This window comes from Pleurodeles waltl, chromosome 10 (genome assembly GCF_031143425.1).
Source record: "Pleurodeles waltl isolate 20211129_DDA chromosome 10, aPleWal1.hap1.20221129, whole genome shotgun sequence".
Lineage (NCBI taxonomy): Eukaryota > Metazoa > Chordata > Amphibia > Caudata > Salamandridae > Pleurodeles > Pleurodeles waltl.
This window is the reverse complement of record NC_090449.1, coordinates 179,057,976-179,082,543: the sequence shown is the minus strand read 5'-3', so window position 1 is coordinate 179,082,543 and position 24,568 is coordinate 179,057,976. Positions and strand designations below refer to the sequence as shown.

The 24,568-nt window shown below is 41.7% G+C and overlaps 1 protein-coding gene across 1 annotated transcript in view; it reads left to right on the top strand.

The window, feature by feature from the left end:
* Positions 1-4,702: 4,702 nt before the first annotated feature.
* Positions 4,703-24,568, top strand: part of LMTK2 (lemur tyrosine kinase 2) — a 197,829-nt gene continuing 177,963 nt past the window's right edge. Inside the window, exon 1 of the mRNA XM_069210143.1 lies at positions 4,703-5,080. Coding sequence (XP_069066244.1) covers positions 4,981-5,080 — 100 coding nt within the window. The 5' untranslated portion in view covers positions 4,703-4,980. The remainder of the gene's footprint in view (positions 5,081-24,568) is intronic.

Below are 24,568 nucleotides of genomic sequence, written 5' to 3'. Positions count from 1 at the left end.
TTGAGAAGTGCTGCAACTATGAAGTAACAAATAGAATGGTTCACACCGTCTTGAGTCATGTACAATGCTTTATTAATGGCATACATGAAGCTATATATATATATATATATATATATATATAGGTACATATATATATATATATACATACACACACAAGTTTGCAATTATACCTTCGCCAATGTTGCAGTAAAGGAAAAATATTTTTAGGTACATGCAAAGTAGAGACAATATGTTTTGCAAAGCAAATGTAAAGCTGGTAAAGTAGATTTATTGGCTATATAAAACATTATCACCTGGTTTGTAAACATTTAGGGAGGTCATATCTCTTGTTTTCCCTTACAGCGGCATTACATAAGGGTCAGATTGGGAAGATTGGCAGTCAGGCCCTGGCTGATGGGCCGGTGTCTGAAGTTCATCAGTGGGCCGTTTTTTTAGGGTCTCTGTAAACAGGGCCAAAAAACGTAATTTCTTTCTCATCCATGTCAGGCTACTTTGATGTGGCGCCAGTATCATGGGCACTCCGCTGCCATGCTGTAACTTGAGGCTGGAGGCCAGGTGTTGCTATAGCCTTTGGAGCATTCTCATCATGCCCCCCTGGCTCGCATGGCCTAGCCTGCCTGAAACAGTGTCATCCCCTGCTGGGCCTTCACGTTACGCCATGGTGGGTGTGGGGAGGGTGGAAGTATGAAGGGGCCTCGCAGGTGGACTAGGTGATTTTGTGCCCTTGGGCTATTCCCACCTAAGGCCCCCTTGAGTAGCAGCAGTGTGATTTTTGACACCGCCCTTGACAAGACATTTACCTGAGACTATACTAGGCTGGGGAGTGGGAGAGTAAGAGAAGTGGTCATGCAAGGGGCCATGTTTTATCACCTCAGCCGAAGTGTCTTTTAGGCCTTGTTCGGGGGAAGGAGAAGGTTGTATAAATTTGGATGTTACACTATAGTCAGAGCTGCAGATGATGTAACTAAGTTTGAGTCCTAGCGTCTGCTCAACATATTGTAATTCTAGGCAAATCACTTAGTAGCCATACCTAAAATAAAAATTAATTTGATGTTGTGTAATGTAACTGGTGCTCATGTGCATTGCTCCAGTGCCTTTGGACCGCGTTTACATTATATAAAACTACAAAAACACAGATTCCATTGAGACTAACCAGATAGTGAGCCATGAAAGTGACTATCAAGGGATGTGGGGCACTTCTTTGGGAGTGGCTGGGCGTAATTGGGATCTGTGACGATAGAAGCAAACGCAGTGAGTCTTCACTAACTTCTTTATTAGATGATACGCAGAAGGAGCGGCACCGCCCGCTAACTGTGAATCTCGACCTCCAACTGCCACCCCAACATTCCACCCTCCACGCTCTAAGCCGTCATTCCACAACTACGTTCTTTGTCCTACATTCTAACACATGATGCCACACACCTTCCCCCCAACAAAATTAAAATACCATTGTCAATGAAAAGGAACAAAATATGAGAACAATTGCCATAGTATATACATAGATCATAAAATACAATTTGAATTCAAAAGTTAAATGTAACGAACAACATAAAATAAGTGAACACATCATTGGTCTGTTAAATAGTCTTTTAAATCTGTAGGAGTCTTCCTTTCTCTCACACTACGTCACAAAGCCTCGTCCACATTCACACGTGTCTCATGATGGGCCATCGCATCTCCAGCGTCAATATCATTCCCAAACAAATAGCCATTACACTCTTCCAAACACTTCTCATTTTGCTTACCCTCAAGACATGGATCCTCCCTCCTACATATTGACAACCGCCTTATGTTCCACATTCTTTCATCATCCAATTTCACTGCATTTCTCAAAATTTTCACAATTTTCCTTGGTTAAGACCATTGTGATTTTCCCTTCTCAACAATTGCAGGTATCTTAACACGGACACTTTGCCCCACCTTCAATCCATCAATACTGGATTTGACATTACAACATAATTTGGTACGCAATTGATAATCCAGTACCTTGTTCCTCATCTTTTTATCAGACGGTACCCCAAATTTCACACGATTTCTCTCCATTAACCAACATGGAACCAAATCTGTAGACGGTTTCCTTCCTCTTAACAATTCAAAAGGCATCTTCCCGGTCACAGAATGCAGAGTCCCTCTGTATGATGAGAGCATATTCCTTAGGGCCTGTTTCCATGGAATACCAGATGTACAAGCTAATTGTATGGTTTCTTTTACAACTCTATTAAACCTCTCAACCTGACCATTCGAAGAAGGACTATATAAAGCCACCTTTGCATGTTTGATAGCATTGCTTTCCAGAAATGCAGACATTTTCGCAGAAGTAAACTGTACGCCATTATCCGACACAAGAGTCTCAGGAACTCCTTCCCTAGAAAATATATTTTCCAAAATTTCTATCACAGTTCCTGTGGAAATTTTGCTCACAAATTCAACTTCGGGTTATTTAGAAAATTAATCAATCAACACTATAGCATATGCTTCTCTCATTGGTAAAGTAGAAAACGGACCCATAAAATCAATAGCCAATTTCTTCCAAGGTCTATCCGGTAATTCAACTAGTAATAACAGCGTGGAACAAGGTTTCACACTCTTATCACTCTGTGCACAAAAAGCACAATTTCTCACAAATTGGTCGACCATCACATCCACCCGGCCACCAGAAAAATTATTTCACTTGCTTCTTGTTCTTAGACATCCCACTATGACCAATGTGACTCCTTCTTACAATAGTATCACGTACCCCCTTCGGAGGAATTATTCTGTCAACCCTTAGATTTTCATCACCCTCTAAACTAAGTTCATCCTTTAATTTCCATAAAGCTGCACATTCACCATTCAATGAACGTTCACTGGGCCAACCATTAATTATGTACCTTTTCACCATTTGCATTTCATTATCTTTCATCGTTTCCTGATCCCATTCTTGTTCAGATAACATAACTTGTTCTGATTCATCATGCAACAGGTAATCGGGACAGACCGTCAGCAATAAAGTTGCTTCTTCCGGGTATAAACTCCACTTCGAAAAAATACATTTGCAACTTAGAAGCAAGTCTTGCTAGTCTTGGTGATAACTTCTTCCCACCACCTGGCTGCAGAATATTAACCCAAGGCTTGTGATCAGTGCATAATTTGAGCTTTCTCCCCCGTACATACATTCAAAACCTTTCTACAGTCCATGAAGCTGCTAACAATTCCTTCTCAATTACAGAATAATTCCTTTCTGATTGTGATAACGTGCGCGAAGCACATGCTACAATCCATTTCTCATAACCATTTCTTTGCAATAGAACAACCACCAATTCCATAATTACTTGCATCAACTGCAATCACACAGTCCGTATTCGTTTCAAATGGTTTCAAACACGGAGCTTGAACAATTTCACGCTTGATACAATCAAAACATTCTGATTGTTCTTGCCCCCATACAAACGGAACATTTAAAAAAAATATTTTTCTAAAATTTTCCACTTTGGTTGCATAATTCTCTATGAAAAGTGAATAAAACTCAGTGAGACCTACAAATGACATTGCCAGGACAACATGGACGAAATCTCTGAAAATGCCAGTCAAATAGCACAGGGAACGACCAGCTTCCTTGTCAAGGCAACAGGTGACGATGCAGGAAAAGTTCTCCAATATGGCTGCCAAAGATCACAGCCAACGCTAGGTTACGTTGTTATGGCAACAGTGATGGATGAACGAAGCATCAAATTACTGTTGCCTACGGCCGAGATAACTTCCTTTATTCTTCTGGATGAATAAACGTGCAATGAGGATACGCGCACGGCCGGCTTCCTCACCGGCCTTGCAGAAGTAGAGAGATGTGCAATGAGGATACGCGCACAGCCAGCTTCCTCACTGGGTTTGCAGAAGATGGAAACGGATGCTCACACTGCAGGTACCTTCCTGCTCGTTGCCAATGTGAAGATAGAAGCAAACGCATTGAGTCTTCAGTAACTTATTTGTTGGACGATACGTAGAAGGAGTGGCACCGCCAGATAGCTGTGAATCCCGACCTCCAACTGCCACCCCAACATTCCACCCTCCTCGCTCTAAGCCCCCATTCCACAACTACTTTCTTCGTCCTACATTCTAACACACGATGCCACAGGATCCCCATCCGACTCTGCATTACAAAGGATATGAATGGCCTTCCTGTCTCCAGTGCACGATTAACTTGTGAAATGGTGATCTGGTGCACAGTGGACAAAGGGAATAGAAGCACTGCAAGTGCATCGCATTAACTACCTGTCAGCATAACCTAGTCTCTTCCCCTTCCCAATAGTGAGTTCGAACAGTATTTTTCCATTTATAGTGCTCTGGAGGTTACCTGGCAACCCTAGATAAAGAGTATTTCGCTTTCACCCTGTGGGCTAGAGAGAGGCTCCAGGTTGGGTTTTGTTTTGCACCTGTAAGTATGTTAAGCTTCCCCATTGGCCTTTTTCCTGTCGCTCTTTGCACCTGCTGCAGATGCCGCTACAGGTGTCACAGTATGGACGGACGCACTTTGTCATGCTGGAGACATCACGTGATATCTCCGGGTCTCTAAATCATTGCTCACTGCATGACGTCATCCCACTCACCTATTCACAAAAACACTCATTCGTATACCCTCGCCCATTGGCAGCGGAAAAGTTCTGTCATTTTCTATTGGCTATGATGGTTGTCTTTCACGAAGACTGTGCACTTCGGCCTTAGTCCCGCCCCATAGCACGACGTCAGAGTAATGGCTGCCTGAGGAAGCGTTCCCCGCGATACAAGACGAAAGAGGCTGCGGTGTTTGCCGCTTGGACACCGGTCTCTGTGGGCTGTTAACAATGCTTACACCGGGCGTTATATCTGCAGATGTGCAGCGGCCACGGGAGGCTTTGGGGAGCCATCGCGCGCCCGGCGGTAAGGAGTAACAGTGACCGTCCCCCATAGACTGCATTCGCCAGCCAGCGGCGGCGGCGGCTCGGGGCGCGCCTGGAGACCTTGATCATGGGACCGTCCCGTGTCTTGCCACCAGTGCTGACATTCGGGATCCTGTTGCTGATCATGGGGAGTGTCGGAGCCGTGCCACTTCCGCAAGCAGGTGCAGGTGAGAAACATGACATTGGGATATACAGGGAAGCAAGGGAGATGAAGTCTATTTAAGATCGGAACTTTATTGTTTGAGGCAGCCCAGTACAAGGCTGATTTAAGGATTCAGTACACCTGGGTTACTTGTACTCCCTCATGAAAGCAGGCTAGCCCTTGACCTTTGGTTCATCCTCGGACAGGTGGCAGCTTCAGCCTGCTAACTGGAGAGCAGAAGGGAGTCAGTCGCGATTTGCAGGGTTCGAGTTCAGTGTCTGGGGCATGGACAGAGTTGATGGGAAGGATTGTATCCTGAAGAAGGCAGGGTTAGGTCGACTGTCGGAGAAGAAATGATTGTGTTTTGTCAAAGTGCCATTCTGCTATGCGGATGTTTTGAGTTATCCTATAAAGACGATCCGTGATCAGGAGTGAGAGGCACAATTGAAGGCCCAGATGAGAGTGAAAGACACGGTAAACGACGAGAAGATAGATGTATTTGCAAAGGTTGGAAGACGTTTGGATGTTGACTTGGCCTTTTGGGCAATGTCTTGTCAGGAGCGTGAATTGATCCTGGCTTAGTGCACATGGTGATAGAGCCCTCAGAGTAGGCTCCAAGGTTGTCTTCTGTAAAGTGCAGTTTTAGAAGACCGGCGATAGTTAAAGGTTCTGGCTGTGGCTGATGTGGAACTCTGTCAGACAGGTGTTAAACGTTCTGATGATTGCCAGAGTTGTAAAAGAGAATTTGTAAGAAAAGGTTCAAAATATGTTCATTTAATATCCCATGTAAATGTTTATGGGGTGGCCAGACCAAAGGTATGTGCAAGTTACAAAATATGTTTCAGCATACAAGAGATTACAACACTTCGCACTTCGTACCACAGAATCTCAACAGGGAGGCAGTCCTTTAAAAGGCATAATGTTGCTTCACATGACTACATGACCATCACTTAGGGATCTTCAACTATATAAACACTTCCCGTTGACAACTACAGAAGCCCTCAGTGTTTGGAGGATATCTTTTGATGGAGAAACTCATCTTCTTGCTGCTGTGCATCAGTGATTTGTTATCGGACCCCACCCCATGTGTCCTGCTTGAAAAATAGGATAATGACTTCTAATTATTGTTATGTTTTTTTTTCAAATAAAACCTCGCAGGAAACCTTCACAATGAAATATGTGTAGGGAGAATGTATACAAAATAATTGCCGTTTTTTTAGTGAGCTATGCACTGGTTAAACCTCATCCATGATACCATTTAAGCTGGTCGACAATACCTTTATCTGCCCATGTCAACCTTTTTAGGTATGGGTTGCTTGTTATTGTCTTTGATCGCATGTACAAATTTGGGTATTTTGTAATGTAGCAGTTGTCGAGCAATGCTGAATTGCGTTGAGGTAAAAGGTCATTGTCCTGCTTAGATGATTATTTGTACATCGCCATCCATGTGTCGTTACCCACCCGTCAGCTGTAAACAATACCAAATGGTGCTATCAAGGACTACAAATGGTCCAGATGGCAAGTATGTTTTTGAATGGCCAGGCCGTGGTGATTGCAAAACCAGATGTTTTTGCAGAAGCCTTACAGACAGCAGATCACAAGCTCTTCACATCCACGATTTGACAATAGTTTGTATTGCATATATTTTCCAGAATGAATTGCACTTTAAACCACTGGAAGTGCAGCTGTGATGCTCAAAGGCTTTAGCCTTGAAAGTTCAAATTCTGAGTTCCCACATAATTGCGTTGTGTGATCTTGGCAAAATGACTGTCTTTATTTGCCATTGACATCTTAATTTGCCAGTGACGTCTTATCTCAGTAGCTCGTAGGTGCTTAAACCAAGCAGGCTAAGGATCTAATTTTAAGTGTAGTAAAAAGCAAGACATTTACAGCATGAACTTTCAGAATATTTGGTGATATGTATTTTGTCTGAGCTGTCCAGAAGGTCGTTGTCATGGAGATTTAGGAGGGTAGTTTTAATAGGCACAGAAGAGGCCAATGAGTTGCTGTGAAAGTCTGAAGTACAAACCAGAATATTGAGTGTGAAGGGCAGGTCAGAGTTTTAGGTCTTTTTGGGTCGCAACCTACCAGACAGCGCAGCTGTCTGGTTTTGCGAAAGACATCTTGGGGACTTTAAGATAATTGGCCTGGGAATGCTTACCTGGCTTTGTAATGCAAGCTTTCTGGCTTTCCATTTGCTGGCTTTATTTGCTTTTGGCAGTCCTGGTTCAGTTCGTCCCTCCTGTTGCCTAAACCGTGTTTACTGAATCCTTCCATGAATTGGCTTTATGTTAACAGGCCTTTAAATCGTGGCACATCTGCTTACTGAGGTCAAATGTCAAGCACTGTCTTCCAAGAGCGCTTGTTTATTTTTCCTTCTCTGATTTCAAAGTGAGAATTTATGTATAACTCTTGCTGGATACTAGGGATAGGAAATATGTTTTTTTTCTAGCACACAGCAACACATAAATTAACTTTGTAAGTATTTCACAATATATCAGAATTATGACGACACAAATAAAGCACACTGTTATTTCTGAAGTGTGTTGGACACAAATACTTTAATGTGATTAAAATGGTTCACTAAACCAGGTGATGCAACTTTCACACATTTAATCTGTGCACTGTATAGTTTTATTAGTAAAACTGTATGTCTGTGCAAAAATAATGGTAATTTCAATTGAAAAAGTGTTTTCTGTAATTGCAGTGTGCTACCACATCATGCATACTCCACTCAATGCCACTTCAGTGTACTTTGCACCACTCAACATCACTGAACTCTAATCTGCACCACTCCGCTTTACACCATTCCATGCCATTCCACTCTACGCCTCTTCAAGCTAAGCCTCTCTACCCTGTGCCAATGCACTCTTCACCACTCTACTCTACATTACTGCACTCTTCAACCCTGCACTCTACTCCAGTCTGGGTCACACCAGTCTACTCTAGACAACTCTATGCCACTTCACATTATGCCAATACAGTCAACGCCAATACTCTTTACTCTGTAAACTCTCAACTCCATACTCCTGCATTATGTCATTCCACTGTATTCAACTCTAATACACACTGCACCACTGCACTCTACCCTGCACCACTCCACTCTTCCACTTCACTCTACTCTGAAACAATCTACTCTAGGCCACTGCACTCTACACCAATCTACTCCATTCTATGCCCCTTCACTCTACAGCACTCTACTCTTAACCACTGCGCTCTACACAATTACACTGTCACTGCACTCTACTCTATAACACTGCACTACGCCACTGAACTCTACGCCACTCTTCTCTAGTCCACTCTATGCCACCTTACTTCATAACACTGCTGCACTCTGTGGCACTATACTCTACACCACTATGTGCTCCTTCCCTCTATGGCAATCAGCTCTCCTCTGCGCCACTGCACTCTGGATCACTCAACTCTGCGTCACTGTACTCTGCACTCTACGCCACTCTACTCTGTGCTACTCCACGCTAATTTATTCTACTCTGTGCCAACGTACTCTGCATCACTCTGCTCTGCACCATTGCACTCTACTGTGCACCACTCTGATCTACACCACTGAATTCTAAAATGCTGCATTGTATGCCACTGAATTCAGTGCCACTGCACTCTACGCCACCATACTCGCCAATGTACTCTCCACCAGTCCACTGTGCTCCGTCACTCCAATATGTGTCGCTCTATGCTACTCCACAATATGCCACTACAGTACATGACACTCTCAGCCACTTCACTCTGACACTCCATGTCACTCTTCTCTATTGTACTAACTAGTAGACATGCTGAACACCAACCATGCTGGTGAACAACATTGCTAAAACACATTGGCAAAGACAATAGCTCTTGCAAACGTGAGACCTACTGGCTTTGCTACTGCTTGTTTCCCTTTACTGATTTCCTCGTTCCTGCCCGGCACATTGTGCACTACCAAGCTGAATTGCTGGGATGTCAGTGCCTTCAAGTGTGATCCCCGGATTGCTTTGACTTAGTCATGCTCAAGCCAAGAATTGATTCTTCTAGGGAGGATGACTTGTATGTCAGTGCTGGCAGAATCAGCACAGGCACGAACAGAGTTCTGAAAAACAACTTGCTTCAACCTAATTTGTCAAGTTTGACAGCTGTTGTGTCAGAACAAAGTTGTCCCAAACCAAGCCTAGCCGCTGCAAGTTAGACGTAGACTGCGAGAGATGCTCACGAGTGCGAGGCAGCGACAGAGAGAGATGGAGAGAGGCGTTGTTGATCACAGCCGGGTCGCAGGCTGCGGGCTGCTCGTGGCTTGCAGCTTTGACCCGTGCCTTGACCGGTGCCTGCATCACCTCTGCTCGGCCGACACCAAGAAACCCTCTTCACTGGGTGGGCTATTGTCTCAATCAGGCCGGGCCTGACCCTTATTTCTGGCGTGCAGGTACATAGGCTGCATGTAATTGCTGCCGGGACCCAGCAACACCCTGCAAAATTTCACTGTGCAGGACCCCCAGAGATCCCCAGATCCACCTTGAAACTTATCACTGCACCACCTGTGGACTTCTCCAGAGACCTACCCACCCGCCTGGGGACAGCAGATTAGAAATCTGGTGTGATGGTGGTTGGAGGAGAGGCGGAGCACCGGACTACTGAGAGACAGGGGCAAGGTGAGCGGGCATTTGGGGTGTCATGGGCAGCCTAGGGGGAGCGGTTCGTGGAGTGCTGAGGCTGTAGTCAGCCTCGGCTAAGCTTGCACCCCCAGAACCCAGCGGAGGTGGCCCGGCTAGTGCTGGGTGCAGCTTGCTGACAAGCCGGTGAGCCTCATTCCCAACTCCCCTCAACCACCACGCCAGCAGAACGCCCACCTGTTCTATCTCCACCTAGTCAGCCACCTAGCCAGTCTCTCCTGGGGCTCTAAACCCTGGATTCTCCTTGGCTTCCCCCTGGGCATTTGCCACGCTGCTAGATAGCTGGACAACTAGCAGCACATAATCATAATGACCACGCAAGATCTGCAGAGAACATTTCTTCAATTTTTCCTCAACTGCCACTTAGGTCCCCAATTCAAATCTCAAATCTCATCCTCAAACTAATACGACAGCTGAGCAATGTCCACCATCCCCTCCCCCCTCCCCCCCTCCCTCCGTTCACCTTGTGCAAAACTAGGGGCAAACCAAGGGGCATTAGGGCGAGCCAGGAAGGCCCTCATACCAACTTAAAATGCCACACCTGCCACTACGCACCTGGAAAATATCAAACCTGTTATCTTTGCGCCGACGAACTGATCTGAAAGCAAGGTATTCAATGGCAAGACATATTTCCAACCCGACTTTCAATCTGAGGCCGCACAAGAGACTGTCAAAACCCCACCAGAAGGAAGTTCCGGGAGGTGACCTCAGGTTTCATGCTCAATCAGTACACAGCTATGGAGGCACAGGGCATCTGGGCTGCAGCTTCTCGCAGACCAGAATCTATGCAAAAATGAACTGGTTAACCATCATCAAAGCATTAAGGTGCAAAACCAGTATTCAGCAAAGGAAAACCACCTGATTAGGAACAGCACCAAGGCAGTAACAACAAAACAGTGCAGACTAGCTCAAAGATCACCTTTAGATTTTTTTCAACAGGGTTTCAAAAAACCTCACTTCAGCCGAAGACTATCCTGCGTGCAAAAGCAATTCCTGGCCAAGATAGGGGCTGAACAGTGCATAAAGGATCCCTAAGTTCCACCATACAAATGGGTCGGTCCAGCTGAAGGTTGACACAATCATCGAAATATCGCCCAACAGTATTATAGATAGCACCCCACCGGTAATAAAGGATTACCTACTCAATTCGACCATGGATGCACCATGGCCACCCTGTCCTGGACCCCAAACAAGGAAACCCTTCAGCCAGCTCAAAAAACACAGGAATACAGCACATGCGCCGCTTCATCCTGCACTGTCAACCATCACAGACTCCATCGGGAGATACCTGCCAACTAGGAAAGCCAACTTGCTACCCCAGACCAGGACAGAGAGGACAATCTGAGTCAGAGTACAAACCCACTATTGAGCGAGATGGCAGGCTGAGGTTCAGCAATGAAAAGAGGCACATAGATCCCTTCAATAATCAACACTACTCGCCCTACACCCTGAGCCGGACGGATCCACCAAACACCCAGGAAAGAACAAGCATCTAGGAACTTAGAATGGATACAGACCAATCGGGTTTGCTGGCATCAGTCAACACCACTCTGACAACCGCAATAAACACGCTCACCTGGCAATCAGCAAGCTTGAAATGCAACTAGATATCATATATGCATTAGCCAAATCCATTCATAAACTGGAATCAAAATTTACAGCCTTAGAACAAAGAGAGTTAAACATCGACTCCGTAACATTGGGCAGCACTTAATCTACATGCGCATGTGCCTGCATGGTGATTGTGGACAAATTGTCATCTCTACGAGAAGTTCTGTCCTCCATTGTTATTGAATGGAAAACAGCCCTGCAAAGCGCCGGCATAGCCAGGCCATCAACGCGAGACACAGCACAAGCTAATTCCACAGGCCAGGCTCTAACGAAAGCACCAACTGAAGCATCAGCTGAAGTAGGGCTTACTTTCTAAACTAGCACCTCACCCCCGGCACACCAGCAGGACAGTCATCTTATCCAGCCCTATTTCCGAGTCGTAAGGGAAATTTTACAAACGAATGAGACCCACACCCTCCAAAAACCTCTCTCACTTCCTTCGCTATGGCATAAGATCTTGCTCTGAGGCTAGAACTTTGGTATTCGCTCTAAAAGAGCCAGTTAGAACTTTGGTATTCGCTCTAAAAGAGCCAGTAGAGCTGACCAAATTCAGGAAATATATTTCACAACTGCAAGCAAAATTAAATTAAAACAGCATGTCGAGCGGACTTAACTTTTAAACTGTTTAACCGATATAAACTAATATCTTATTTTAAAGTAGGATGCAAGGAATATACCAAGCCCTGATATCTACTGCTGCACCTCTCATTTTCCTTTAACTTTATTAGGCCTCAATTTTAATGACTTTATAAACCCAGAAGGGCGATTATTGTTTAAACAGTGGCGCACTATTTGTATTTTTAGCTGATGTTTGTAACTTGGTACATTATGTGTTCATTTTGCAAATATTTTAAGTAATCACACAATAAAGGTTGTTGTAGTTGACTTGTATTTTCTTAGTTTTGTGAAATTGCTAATCTGAAAAATTGATATGAAAGCCACACCGACTTTTCACGTGGACGTTGTTACTAGCTTTCATAATGCCTAATTACTACGTTTTGATAGCGAGCCATGGTTAGAGAGCAGCCCCAATCACTCAGAGAGAACCCCATAACTGTTGTAGGCACATAGGTTCTGTAAACATTGCAAGACTATGCTAATGATAGCAAAGCACTATACAAATTGTTCTTGTGTATGATTCAAGTAGTGGTGTTCCAGTGCATATTACTGTAAACAAATCAAAATAAACGAACAAACATTTTCATAAACAAATCAGTATTTTAATCACTGTTTTCTTTTCGCCTGCAGGTGCTCACTCGCATCCTGTTTAAGTCAAAGTTCGATGTATGTTAAAAATTATTAGGTGGTGAGACCAGTGCTTTACACACATCTGTGGTTTGACTCTCAACTGGCTTCACCTATGATAATGCACATGGACAGTTTGTGCATTTTGTAAGGGAGTAAAAGGCAAAAACAATGCTAGAAATCCTGATATGAAGTAATGGCTGGGTTTCGATTTTGAAATAGTTGCTTAAAATACATGTGTGAGTTGTGCAGCTTGCCCTTCCATCGGCAAAAAGATTGCAGGTTAAGGATCCTCTAAAGATGGCGGATTGTTGCTAAACATTCTCTTATAATTTCTGGTTTAGATAAGAAACAAAAATGCAGTGATAAGAGCCACTGATCAAGCTAGCAAATCTGTTCCTTTTAAAAGAACTATTTTGTTTGCTTCTAGTATTTGGCACAGAATATGCCTGAAACACTTCCGGCTTTTGAACCTGGTAACATATGTTGATCTCAATTACCCATTATATCAAAGTTATGCTGGTTATTTGTGTTGTGCTCTACACTATTATAAGGTTTCTCCAAGCTTGCAGTGAGGGAAAGTGATAGAAAATGAGCTGAATGACTAAGGAGTTTTGACAAAGGAGTGGTCTTCCACAAAATGGTAGTATCTTGCTGGAGAACGTAGTAGTGCGTTGTTGGTTGTCTACGCTAATCGTGAAGTTGTTAAAAGGTGTTCAAAATCCCTGACCTAAATGCTAATGTCCACTCCACATTTTACTTGCTCACCTTTTTAAATTATCACTTATTTTGGCAAAGTATATTCTGAACATATTCTCCTTTGTCTGGCTTAAAACAGTACAATAACACTGAATTCTGAACAGATCTAGAGTCCTGTTGTGAAGAATTGTTGTATTGAGTGAGAGTAGGTATTGCATTTATCGTAAAGGGCAGGGATAGCGGAAAAGTATGAAAGATTTGTTAAATATATATTTCTCTTCTTTATGTTGCATCTGTGACAGGAGACGGTACGCATTGCCTGAGCAACTTGAATGTGCTTCATATTTTATTAAAACATTTGAGATTAGACCTAATACCTGTTGCTTTGCTGTATTCTCCAAGCATTTATCGTTTTAAATTTAATATAAAACATTTAATCTGAAAGGTTTTTCTACTTTGACCATTCTCTGTCTTATCTATTTTTCCCAACCACTCTGCTGAGTTTATTTGTAGATAATAATATATATATTTTAAATATCGTACATCCAAAAAACACATTCTTTATTCCATAATCACATTTACACGAAGTGCAGATTATTATTAGATATTTGTAAAATGCATGGCTACCTGGAGGCCTCCCAGCGCTAATGCAGGACCATTGAACAGATGGAGCAGACAGGCTATAAAGAACAAACCAAGGTCTTGAGCTTTTTACGAAACTGAAGTTCTGAGTTTTCTGATCGAAGCTCCAGTGGTAAAGAATTCCATAGGTGACCCACCTTGAAGGCAAACGACCTGCTTCCCCATCTTACTTTGTTAAACCGAAATGTATTGATCAAATAAGCGTAGGAAGATCTGAGTGATCTCTGGGGGTTGTAAGCAGTTATAATATGCCTGAGAAAGGCCGGACCCCTATTGTGGAGTGCACAATGCACATATCAGGCGGCTTTAAAGTTAATGCGCTGCTCAATGGGGTGCCAGTGAAGGGAACACAGAGCAGAATTAGCCGAGTGGTGTCTCGGGGTACCCGTTAGAAGGCGGGCAGCAGCTTTCTGCACCACCTGTAGTCTCTTTAGCACATAGGAAGGAGAACTGAAGAACAAAACATTCCCATAGTCTAGGCGCGACAGTATCAGGTCCTGGACAATGAACCTTTTAGTTACAAAGGGAAGAAATGTGAAAATCTTCCTACAGGCCCTCAGTAAATAAAAGCAAGTAGCCGCCAATTTCTTCGAGTGGCATTCAATTGTGAGGCGAGAGTCCAGCCAAAAACCTAGACTCTTTATTTTATCTTTGGGCAAGGGAAGGTCATTTAGTCCAGCTGAGTCTAAGGCAGGGGGCTTCAAAAATGAAAAATGTCCTACCAACATAACCTCCCTGTTTTTTTTTTTTTTTTTTTTTTTTTTTTTTTTTTTTTTTTCTCCTCATTTAACTTGAGTTTGCTGTTCGCCATCTATTTAGCGACATTGGATAGACATGAAGAGAGGGTGGCAATATCCGAGCTGGTCCCAGTAGAAAAAGAAAAAAAACAATCGAGTGTCATCAGCATAAGACACAAGAGACAATCCATGGGCTTCAACGATCTTTTCCTGGGGGCCATATAAATATTTAAGAGCCTAGGGCTTAATGAAAAACCCTGTGGAACCCACAGGTCAGCGGGAAAGTATCGGAATAATGGGACTGATCCAGGACTTGAAAAGTTCTTTGACTCCGATATGAGGAAAGCCAATTGAGGCAAGTACTTTCAATTCCCATTTGAGAGGCTCAGCGATGAAGAACTTTATGATCTACTGTGTCAAAAGCGGCGCTTAGATCTAATAAAATGATTGCTGCATATCCACCAGCATCCACATGTTGTCTAGTGTCTTCAGTGACTGCCAACAAGGCTGTTGCGGAGCTGAGGAGCGGTCTGAATACCATTTGGGTATTATGTAGAAGATTATATTCCTCTGGAAAACCTGAGAGTTGATGTTTCTCTATTATTTTTTGACACAATGGGAAGAAGAGCAATTGGTCTAGAGTTAGATAGTGAAGCTGTGTCAAGGTTGTTTTTTTTTGTTTTTAATAGAGGCTTAACCACAGCCTGTTTCCATTGTTGTGGGACATGCCCATGTAACACGTCATTCAAAATGTTCATTAGCACTGGTGATATAACTTGGGATCCCAGAGTTAAAATAGAAGGGAGGGGGGGGAAGGGTCCAGAGGAGATCTGGATTTTATAGAGCCCAGATATTTATCTACTAGATCTTTAGTCAGAGGCTGGAAAGCTGAGAGTGAGGCTTGAGGGGGCTGATCGTCAGGATGAAGGACAAACTCATCCTCAGTGCAAGAATTATAAGGAAGAGTTGCTTAGACGTCAGGAATTTTCTTTTGAAAAAAACAGGCTAAGTCATTACTGTGTGCCTGAGAGCCCTCTACTATGTTCTTGACCGGAGGAAGCTTAGTTATTTCCTCAAAGATAGAGAATATCTCTCTAGGAGAGTGTGAGGATCGTTCGATCCTGGAGGTATAATGGGAGGCTTGTGCATCCTTAATTTCCGAGTGGAAAGACCAAATCATATTCCTATAATCTCTTTTGAGACCAGGATCATAAGATTTCCTCCACTTACTCTCCATCCGCTTACATTCTTTTTTAACTCCAGCAGATGAGGAGTAAACCAAGATGAGTTCTTTTTCCAAAAGGTCTTAACCATAGTTTTAGTGGGTAGAATAATATCTAGGGATTCCAAAATCCATTTGTTAAAACCCTCAGCTGTATAGTGTTGGGGAATAGTGGAGGAGGCAAACTGGTTTGTTAATGTGTCCATCCATTCGTTCTTCTTCAGCTTTGACCACTGATGTCCCATTAATTTTGCACAAGGCTGATGATTTACAGGAGGTTGGGTGGGCACAGTAAAAAGAATTACAAAATGGTTCGACAAAACCAAAGGAAGAGGAGCCTGGGCTAGTAATTTAGGAATATTACTAAACGCTAGGTTGATTGTATGACCATGAAGGTGAGTGGGGAAGGATATCAGTTGTGATAAATCCAAGGCTGCTAAATCTGTGAGTAAGGTTTTGGCGGGAGCATTGTGAGGTTCCTCTACCTGAATATTAAAATCCCTTTAAATGGCACAATTGTAATATTTACAAGCAAACTCTGCCACACAGTCAGGCAGAGCCTGCAAAAACCTACCATGGGGGCCCAGAGAACGGTAAATTAAGATAACAGAAAAAGTAAAGCTGGCATCTATTGACAAAAAGAAGGCCAGGCTTTCACAGTCTGGGATACAGAGGGGATGGGAACGGCAGTGAATAGAATTTTTGTAAATTATTCCAATTCCTTCTCCTCTTCTCTGAGGTCTATCTAGGTGCTATAGGGAGTAATTTGAGGGAAGGGACATAATTGTATCAGGAGTGGAATCCTCAAGAGAGCCGAGTTTCGTTCAAAAACAGAGCCTCTGGGGCATAGTCATTTAACAATGAATGAATATTTAGTCTGTGTGCAGGTAAGGAATGAAAGTTAAGCAGCAATAGTCTGATAGTTTGTTCTTTCTCCAGTCTTATATTGACCAGGAATATAGACTGAGGATTCATTTGACGAGAATCACCAATTGAAGGCAAATGGCCGCTGGAATGAGCAAGCAGTAAGGAGATGAATGAATAAATAATAGAAATCAGAAATCACTTTACAAATAGTAATGAGAGGTCCTCTGCTTTCACACATTACTTACCAGATACATTTTGAAGGAATCTTATAGGAAAATCTAACATACACATTGACTTTGAGGAGCAAGGTAGGCTGATGAGTAGCACAATGGACTTAAATGAATAGTTTATGATGTACCAAATTATGTATGGTGAGATAATAAAGTAAAATGTAGAGTTTGATAAGAAAATAATCTTCTTCACAGTTTCAGATGAAATGCTTATCTTAATAATAATTTAAAATATAGTAGAAACTGTAAAATATCTGCTGTTCAAAAAGTGGTGGTTGAGCTGGATAGTTTTCTCCGTTATTTGCACGGTACAGTATAACTCATTCTTCATTCTTTTGTTAATATCTAAAACCTCAATTAGAAAGAAACTTTCTGTACCTGAAGTGGAATCCTCTGTAAAAGTCCTAATATTAAAACCTAAGAGGAAAACTGAAATATTTAATCACAGAACTTCACTTAGTAATACAGTGCAATAATATTCACAAAAAACATCAGCAAAGGCTTTGGAAAATAGTTCTGTTAGTAATAAATAAAGACAAAGTAGGTTTTATGGAGCATCATTAAGTCTGCAACAATATGAGGCAAATCTTGACCTGATCAAACTCATATGAGATGCATCCCATGTACATTATTCATCCTTGTTGTAGAATAAATGTTTGACAATATCAATTTGTCTTCCTTTGTCAGAAGGTCAAAAAAGAGGATCTTGCAGGTGTAATGAGGGCCGGGTTTCACACACAATGGTAATTAAAAAGGTTATGAAGTAAAAGTGTTCATATAACCCATATTTGAAAATATATATTTTGGCTTTGTTGTAACTGCTAAAGGCTGTTTAGAAAATTCAGCTTCAAGGTATAAAGAGCTAATCTTTTTTTATCTGATGCCTTACTTTTAGTAGTGTGAATGCCTAAGCTCTTTCGTTCAGTATCCGGGGTTAACTGTTCATGGTAGCTGCAAAGTCATTGTTAAACACAACTGAACACAAACGGAAATCAGAGAATATACAAGAAAAGGAAAGTATGTAGGAAGGAAAGGTTGAGAAACCATGTACCTTACTAAAAGGCAGAGAGATCTTTGTTTGCATTATTAAAAACCCTTTACAAAAATCGAAAGAAGGACATATAAGTATGCATTATTAAGATGGATGAATACTATCATGATTAAAAACATTGTATTTAAAACCATATACTGTGTAGCATTTGTTAGTACGTTTTAAAAGAACAATTGAATGGGCCAATCTGTGCCCCAGCAGGCTGGGTGCATTCAATATGGCGTTATAAGACTTATCACTTGAGCCTTAAATTTCACAAAGCTACACTAGTTAATTGTGGATGTGATACACTCATGCTCATGAATCTGGGCCTGTCTGCAGGTTTTTATTTGTAAGGCATTAAAGTGTATTCGCAGAAAGTGTGTATGTGCAGCTTTCAAAACGGTGGATATGTATTATTTAGTTTATTGTATCCTTGGAGCTATTGCAGGTGGCCTCAACTGTTTTCAGTGTGGAATCTAATTTTTCTTCCAGCAGCTGCTCAGACTATAATTCAGAAACTTTATCTTGATGTGTGGTGAATAAAAGGTACCCAAATATTGATGGTAGGTTAGGTGTGTATGGGTGTTTATTTACTGTCCTAGCGTTCCTAGCAAACTGATATTTATCCTGTAAATATGAGTGTATCCTCAAAGATTTATTTACAGCATTTTATTTTTTTAAATGCCTATGTAGCTGCTGATTTCCAGTGGGATAAGGGGGACAGTGCAGGGTGTAGGTAATCTTACCACGGTCTCTCCTTCGATGCTTGCAACACATCTTGTTAGCTTGAAGGGGGATTAAAGCCTGCCCATTGCTTACCATTGGGTATCTTTATTGTCAGTCTTATTTGCTCTTTGGTTTGATTAGCATATGTCGACTCCTGTTAGTGTTTTTATCCTTCCCCTGCAGCTTTGCCTAAGTACTGCTACTTTGTCCTTCCATTGCTTGCATTTTATTGGAGGTATTTTTTTTAAAATTGTTTTACTTGCGGCATTCCGTAACAATGTAGGAGTTTGCAGGCTGTCTCCCATCTTCTTGCTCAGAATTGTTGAATATCATGTCTGTCTCCCCCACTCGCCTCTCCCCCTATGACCCACCCCTCCTCACCCCCTCCAGCATTGTTGCTTGACCGCTGTCCCCATGACCCCTCCACCTGTCGGTGTTTGCCCTGCCCCAGCAGCCCCTTGTTATTGCTTGCCCCAATCCCTTTCACCTGTAGTGAATTGTTCTGTCCTTGCAGCCCTGTCCCAGTTTTGATAGCCCCTTCTATTTTTTTCCTGAACTTTTAGCCGTGCTGCTGTGCAACAGGAATAAAATACCTAGACAAAGTTAACAGTTTTGCGTAAGCTAGACCTATTGTCTTTGCCAGTGCTTGTTAACTCTGTTCATTTCTGCTGATAAATGAGAGCTTAGGGAAATTTCCTGGGCTTCTCATAATGTTTTGCAAATTTAATGCATGTTCACAGCAGATTGATTCTTGTTTTACAAGACCAAATTCTAGGTGACTGTGCCTGGGAAGTATTTGGTTGCAAAATGAATATGCGCCTATAAACTCTGGCCTGAATGATTTGCAAATAATTTTAGTTCTGCTCATGCATCATTTCAGGCCTGTAACTGAGGATGAGTATTAGCTTAGTGTTAATAACTTTAAGAATAGAAAGAAGTGAATGATCGTTAAAATGGTATGCAGGGATTTGAATTAGAAAAGTTGTAATTTAGCTTTCTGTCTTTGCAGTCAAGATGTGGTTTGACATTGTTGCAGTTGTCAAAAAGTATTTCTAAGTGTACCTTGTTACCAATTTCTCCTGTGGGAACCAAAGTTATTGAGAGCCAAAAATCAAGACTTGAGTTTTTAATATTTTTTCCATCCCATTATTCTTTTTTTCATACTGAGACTGCAGATGTTATTCCTTCTAGCCCTATTGGAGTCTAGCTGAAGAGTACTATGTTGTACACATATTGTAAGCCAGTAATAGGCTTGAGGGACAGCCAGGGGCTTGATTTTACTGCATCCAAGGTATTCTTTAGATTGGCGATAAAAAGGTTTATGAAATGGGAGCCATTACGCATCCCTGTTTTAATTCATCCCATGTTGGAATTTACTTTGTTATTGAGCCATTCCCTAGCTCACTCTTACCGAGGTCTTGTAATAGTAAAGGAGTTCGATAGCACATAAGTGTTGGGGAATTCCCCTGCAGTTCAGTTTTGACCCTAGAGTACTTCTCGAGACCCTGTCAAATGCAAATCTTAAGACCACAGAGCATGTAATAGAGTTTTGTTTTGTTTTGAACGAATCCTCTGTAATGACTGCGTCAGACAATGTTTTTGTACTGCTGCTTCCTGAGCAAAAGCCTGTATGATTTGGTTGGAACCAGGGCTGAGGTGGCCTTCCCAGTCTTCGAGCTCCTTTACTAGAAGACTTGAGAAGAGCTTTGCTTCAGTACCTTCAAAGAATATCAGCCTATGTTTAGTTGCCCCCCCCCCGTGGCGCCTTGTTTATAAACTGGATGAACAGTGGTCCCTCCTGAAGTTTCTGGGATACTTTCAGTAGCCAAAAAGTTGTTAATCGTGCTGTTTACGGCTTTTGACCAAAATTCAGGATTAGCTTTAAAATGTGCCAGTGGTTTGCCATTTGGTCCTAGAGCCCCCCCTGTCCTAAGTAATATCAGTTATTTATTTAATCATTTTTTCTTCTCTAGGTCTTTTATAAATAATTATTTTGTCCTGGGCAAAAGTCTGAGTCTTGTCCCCATTGTGAATGTTTATTTGGGAAGTTGTTCGAGTAGATTAGTTACAAGTTTAGTAAATTGGGCTGAATGGCTTCCTCTTCTTTTGAACTCTGTTGTAAGACCGACTTTGAGTATTGGTGATTTGGACCTTTCCATTTTTTTTTTAAGGCAAATGAGTATGGTTGAGTTATGAAGCTCTTTTCTAAAGTGACTTGTTTGTTTTGAGCTGTAATATAAAGCTGTAATTTGCAGGAGATGGTCAGTTTCCACACGCAGCTCTACATGAAAGTTGCTTATAATTTAAAGCATTTTTAGGCTTACAATGGAGTAATCTAGTAATGTTTCAGAACTTGAAGAGATTAGTGTTTGCACAGTTGGTTGATCTCCTGTAAGGTGTCCATTTAATTCTCAGAGATCAATAAAATATAACATTTCAATGACGGTCTAACTTAGTTTGTCCCTGTTCTGATTAGGGCCTACTTGAGATGGTATAAACCATGAATGATTTAAAATGCTGACTGACTGGTTCCTTACGAGTTGTGATTAGATACTGTTAAAGTCACAACTAAGCAGTTAATTTAGGTTAGGGTGAGTAGTTTTCAGCTTGCAGGTATTCTCAAATTTTTCTAATATTGCTTTTGTTCGACTTCTAGGGATTAAAAAAAAAAATATATATATTTAGTTACCTCAAGTAACTCTAGCTTGTTCCCAAAGGTAACTATAACTCTCGCCCCTGCCATGCACAGTTATGCTGTACATACTCTATCCCAGTTTTGAATTTTATAGCATTCTCATTTTGTGCCATCTCTGCTAAATGCATTGCTTTCTTTTGAAGGAAAGGACAGCACCATTGGAGTCAGAAGACGGAGACAGTGGGAATAAGGGTACTCATCATGGACATTGATTATAAAAGACAAAGGAAAATCCATATTTGAAGTGAGGGCGGTAGATGTAGAACTAGAATCTCCATGGATTGTTGTCAAAATTTAAACTAATGTCTGAATCAAAAGTTGATCCGCTGATTCCTTGAGAAACAAAAATTGTGGGCTTCAAAACAGTGCTGTTTGGAAATTTTCACTTTTAAATAGAGAGCAAAAGATGTGAAAGTATGGTGCAAAGAACAGTGTTTCTGTTTTAGGAAAGAAAGATCAAGCATAGTTCATGGTAAAACTAGACCACTCTGCTGAAGAACAGGAGATATATGTACTCAATGAGATTGAGAGAATATATGGAGTAGAAAACTCATATACATTTTTACTTAAAGATCTTGGAGGGTTGCTGTAGTATTCTCATAAGATCTTTGGTTTACGCAAATGTGAATGCCCTCGGATGCAAATTGCACTGTGTACCAACTGTCAGAAAATACTTAAAGTTGAAAGGTATGTGTAATGGATGAGCAATTGTAGTGCAGCACGGGTGTGGTTTTGGCATATTAAGAGAATATCAATTTCATGCAACCCAATGGCTTAAAGTTAAAGTTGGTAGCTGTGTTTTACAGCAGTAGGTTGATTTTGACCAGTTTTCAGAAGATCTGCTTACCACCAGTTTGACTTGCATCCAGTCGGCACACCTCCTGTCGTTTGCCACAGTGACTGGTATATTCTAGTTCCAGAAGATGCTCTTTGTGTTAGCATTGTGTTGCGTTAGCCTCATTCCTTGTAAAACTAGCCATAAATGCCAATGTTTTAGTACCACACAATAATGTGCTTGCTGCTTTCAGCATGACCGCTTTGTAAATAGTAAAGCTAAATTAATCATATTCAAGTTCGTGAGCATTTACTAAATAATGGTTTGATGTTAAAGACAAAAATTACTTTGTTTATGAATCAAGTAGGTTAATTAAGAAATTCGAAAGGTGACGGGGGAATGTGTACAGCTAGTCTTTAGCAGTAACGGTTGCTCTGGATAGTTTTCCTACCTATAATTTTCACATACTTAGCTATTCTAGACACAACCCGCCTTAGGCATATTAGTACTGACCCTTCTTATCATGGGAATAGTCAGTGTTGAACTGTCTGACAAGACTGCCTTAAGTAGGGAACACCGTCCATTCCAGGCTGGTTTGAACATTGCTAAGCATCATCAGTGAAATGCTTCGGGATCCTGTGGCATAGTGAGCAAGGGACCCGCAACTGGGAATACCCATAGAAGGGGACATAAGTGAGTGCAAATGTGTATTTTTGCTGTTAGTAAAGAACAGTGCAGACAAGCTGATTTTGAGGACTGTGTTTTAGCTAAAGACATTAAGAATGTGCATGAGTTTGGAATACATTTAAATTACTGGAAGAAGAACTGAAACCTTTATCCTGAGAGTTAGAAGGGAGATATGCTGAACAAAGGTACACAATTTCTTCCATTTTTGGGAGTTTGGCTGGGCTCATCATGGACCTGGTGGTATGTCTAGCACAAACTAAGTTGCTTCAAGAATTTTATTGGTGGCCAGGAATGGATGTACACATTCCTAAAATGGAAGAGAGGCACATTTTACTATTTTATTCTTTATGAAACATTCATGTCAGAATATGAATGAATATCAGAATAGATACATGCCTTTCTTGATGAATGTAATTAATGGAAAAATTAAATCTAAGAAACTACATTGGTGGAAACCAAATCGTATAAAGAAAATTTTGAATAAAGAGTTTAAGGAACGACAATTTAAAGAAAATCCAAATAAATCGAAAATTAAATGATTTTGTTTTTTAAAAGAAAGATTATTTTCAGGTAAAATCCAAAATTGCACTAAACTTGGGTGTTTCATATGGGTAATGAGGGTGTTTTTGAGTTCAGGATGAGTGCTGTTTTGGGGTAATGCCGGGCCTGTAGAGGTCAGGGATGGGTGGTATGCAGGTGTATAAGGTATTTTTTTAGGGTTCAAGGATGGTCGGAGTTTAGAGGGGGTAAGGTTGTTTTAGGATTAGGAAAGGGTGGAGTTTAGGGGTGGGCGGTATAGGGTTCACAGACTAGTGGAGTTTAGGGATGTTTTTTTCCATGGATGTGTGATGTGTAGGAACGTTGAGGGAATTTATGGTTCATTCACAGGTGGGTGGTGAGAGTTCCAATGTTAAATGATCAATATAGAGTTTAGGGCTGGTAAAGGGATTTTAGGGTTTAGGGAGTGGGTGAAGTTTAGGGGTGGTGATTGATTTTAGGTGCCATGAATGGGTGGAGTTTATGGAAAGAACGGGTTACGGTTCAAAAGTGGTTTGAGCTGAGGGTAGTTAAGGGCTTTTAGTGGTAGCGTTCAGCTGCAGAAAGGTTTAAGGTTCAGAAGCAGGTGGAGTTTCAGGGAGGGTAGCATTTTTTTGGGGTTATGGATGGGCAGTCATTGGGTTGGTGAGGGTTTTGTAACGGTTCATAGATGGGTAGAGTTTAGGGTTGGTGAGGTGTTTTAAGACTTCACTGAGTCTGTAGCTTTTGCTCTGATCTTCTTGACTGGTTACTTATTTGAAGTGCGAACCAAGAATGTCCTACAGCTTTAAATGACTAAAGCACTCTATGTGGCTGGACTGTGGGAAACCCACATCTCCTAGCTAGAGGAAGAATGGCGGTCAGTCTTCTGACAACCAGTGAGATCAGCACTGTATTTTTGTGACCAGTGTGGAGCAGCTTTGGTTGTTTGTAGTGGGGGAGGAGGAGGGGGGTGATCAGTATATATGTTTTTAAATGTTAACGTGACCATATAGAGTACGGAATTAGTCCAAGTCATGAAGGACACTAACCACTTCTCACCAGGCCTCTGAGGGTAATCAGTATATACGTTCCCCTCTCCACATGGGATTGCCAATGTTAAATCAATTGACAAGCATTTGGGAGCCACATGTGATTGCCAGTGCTAAA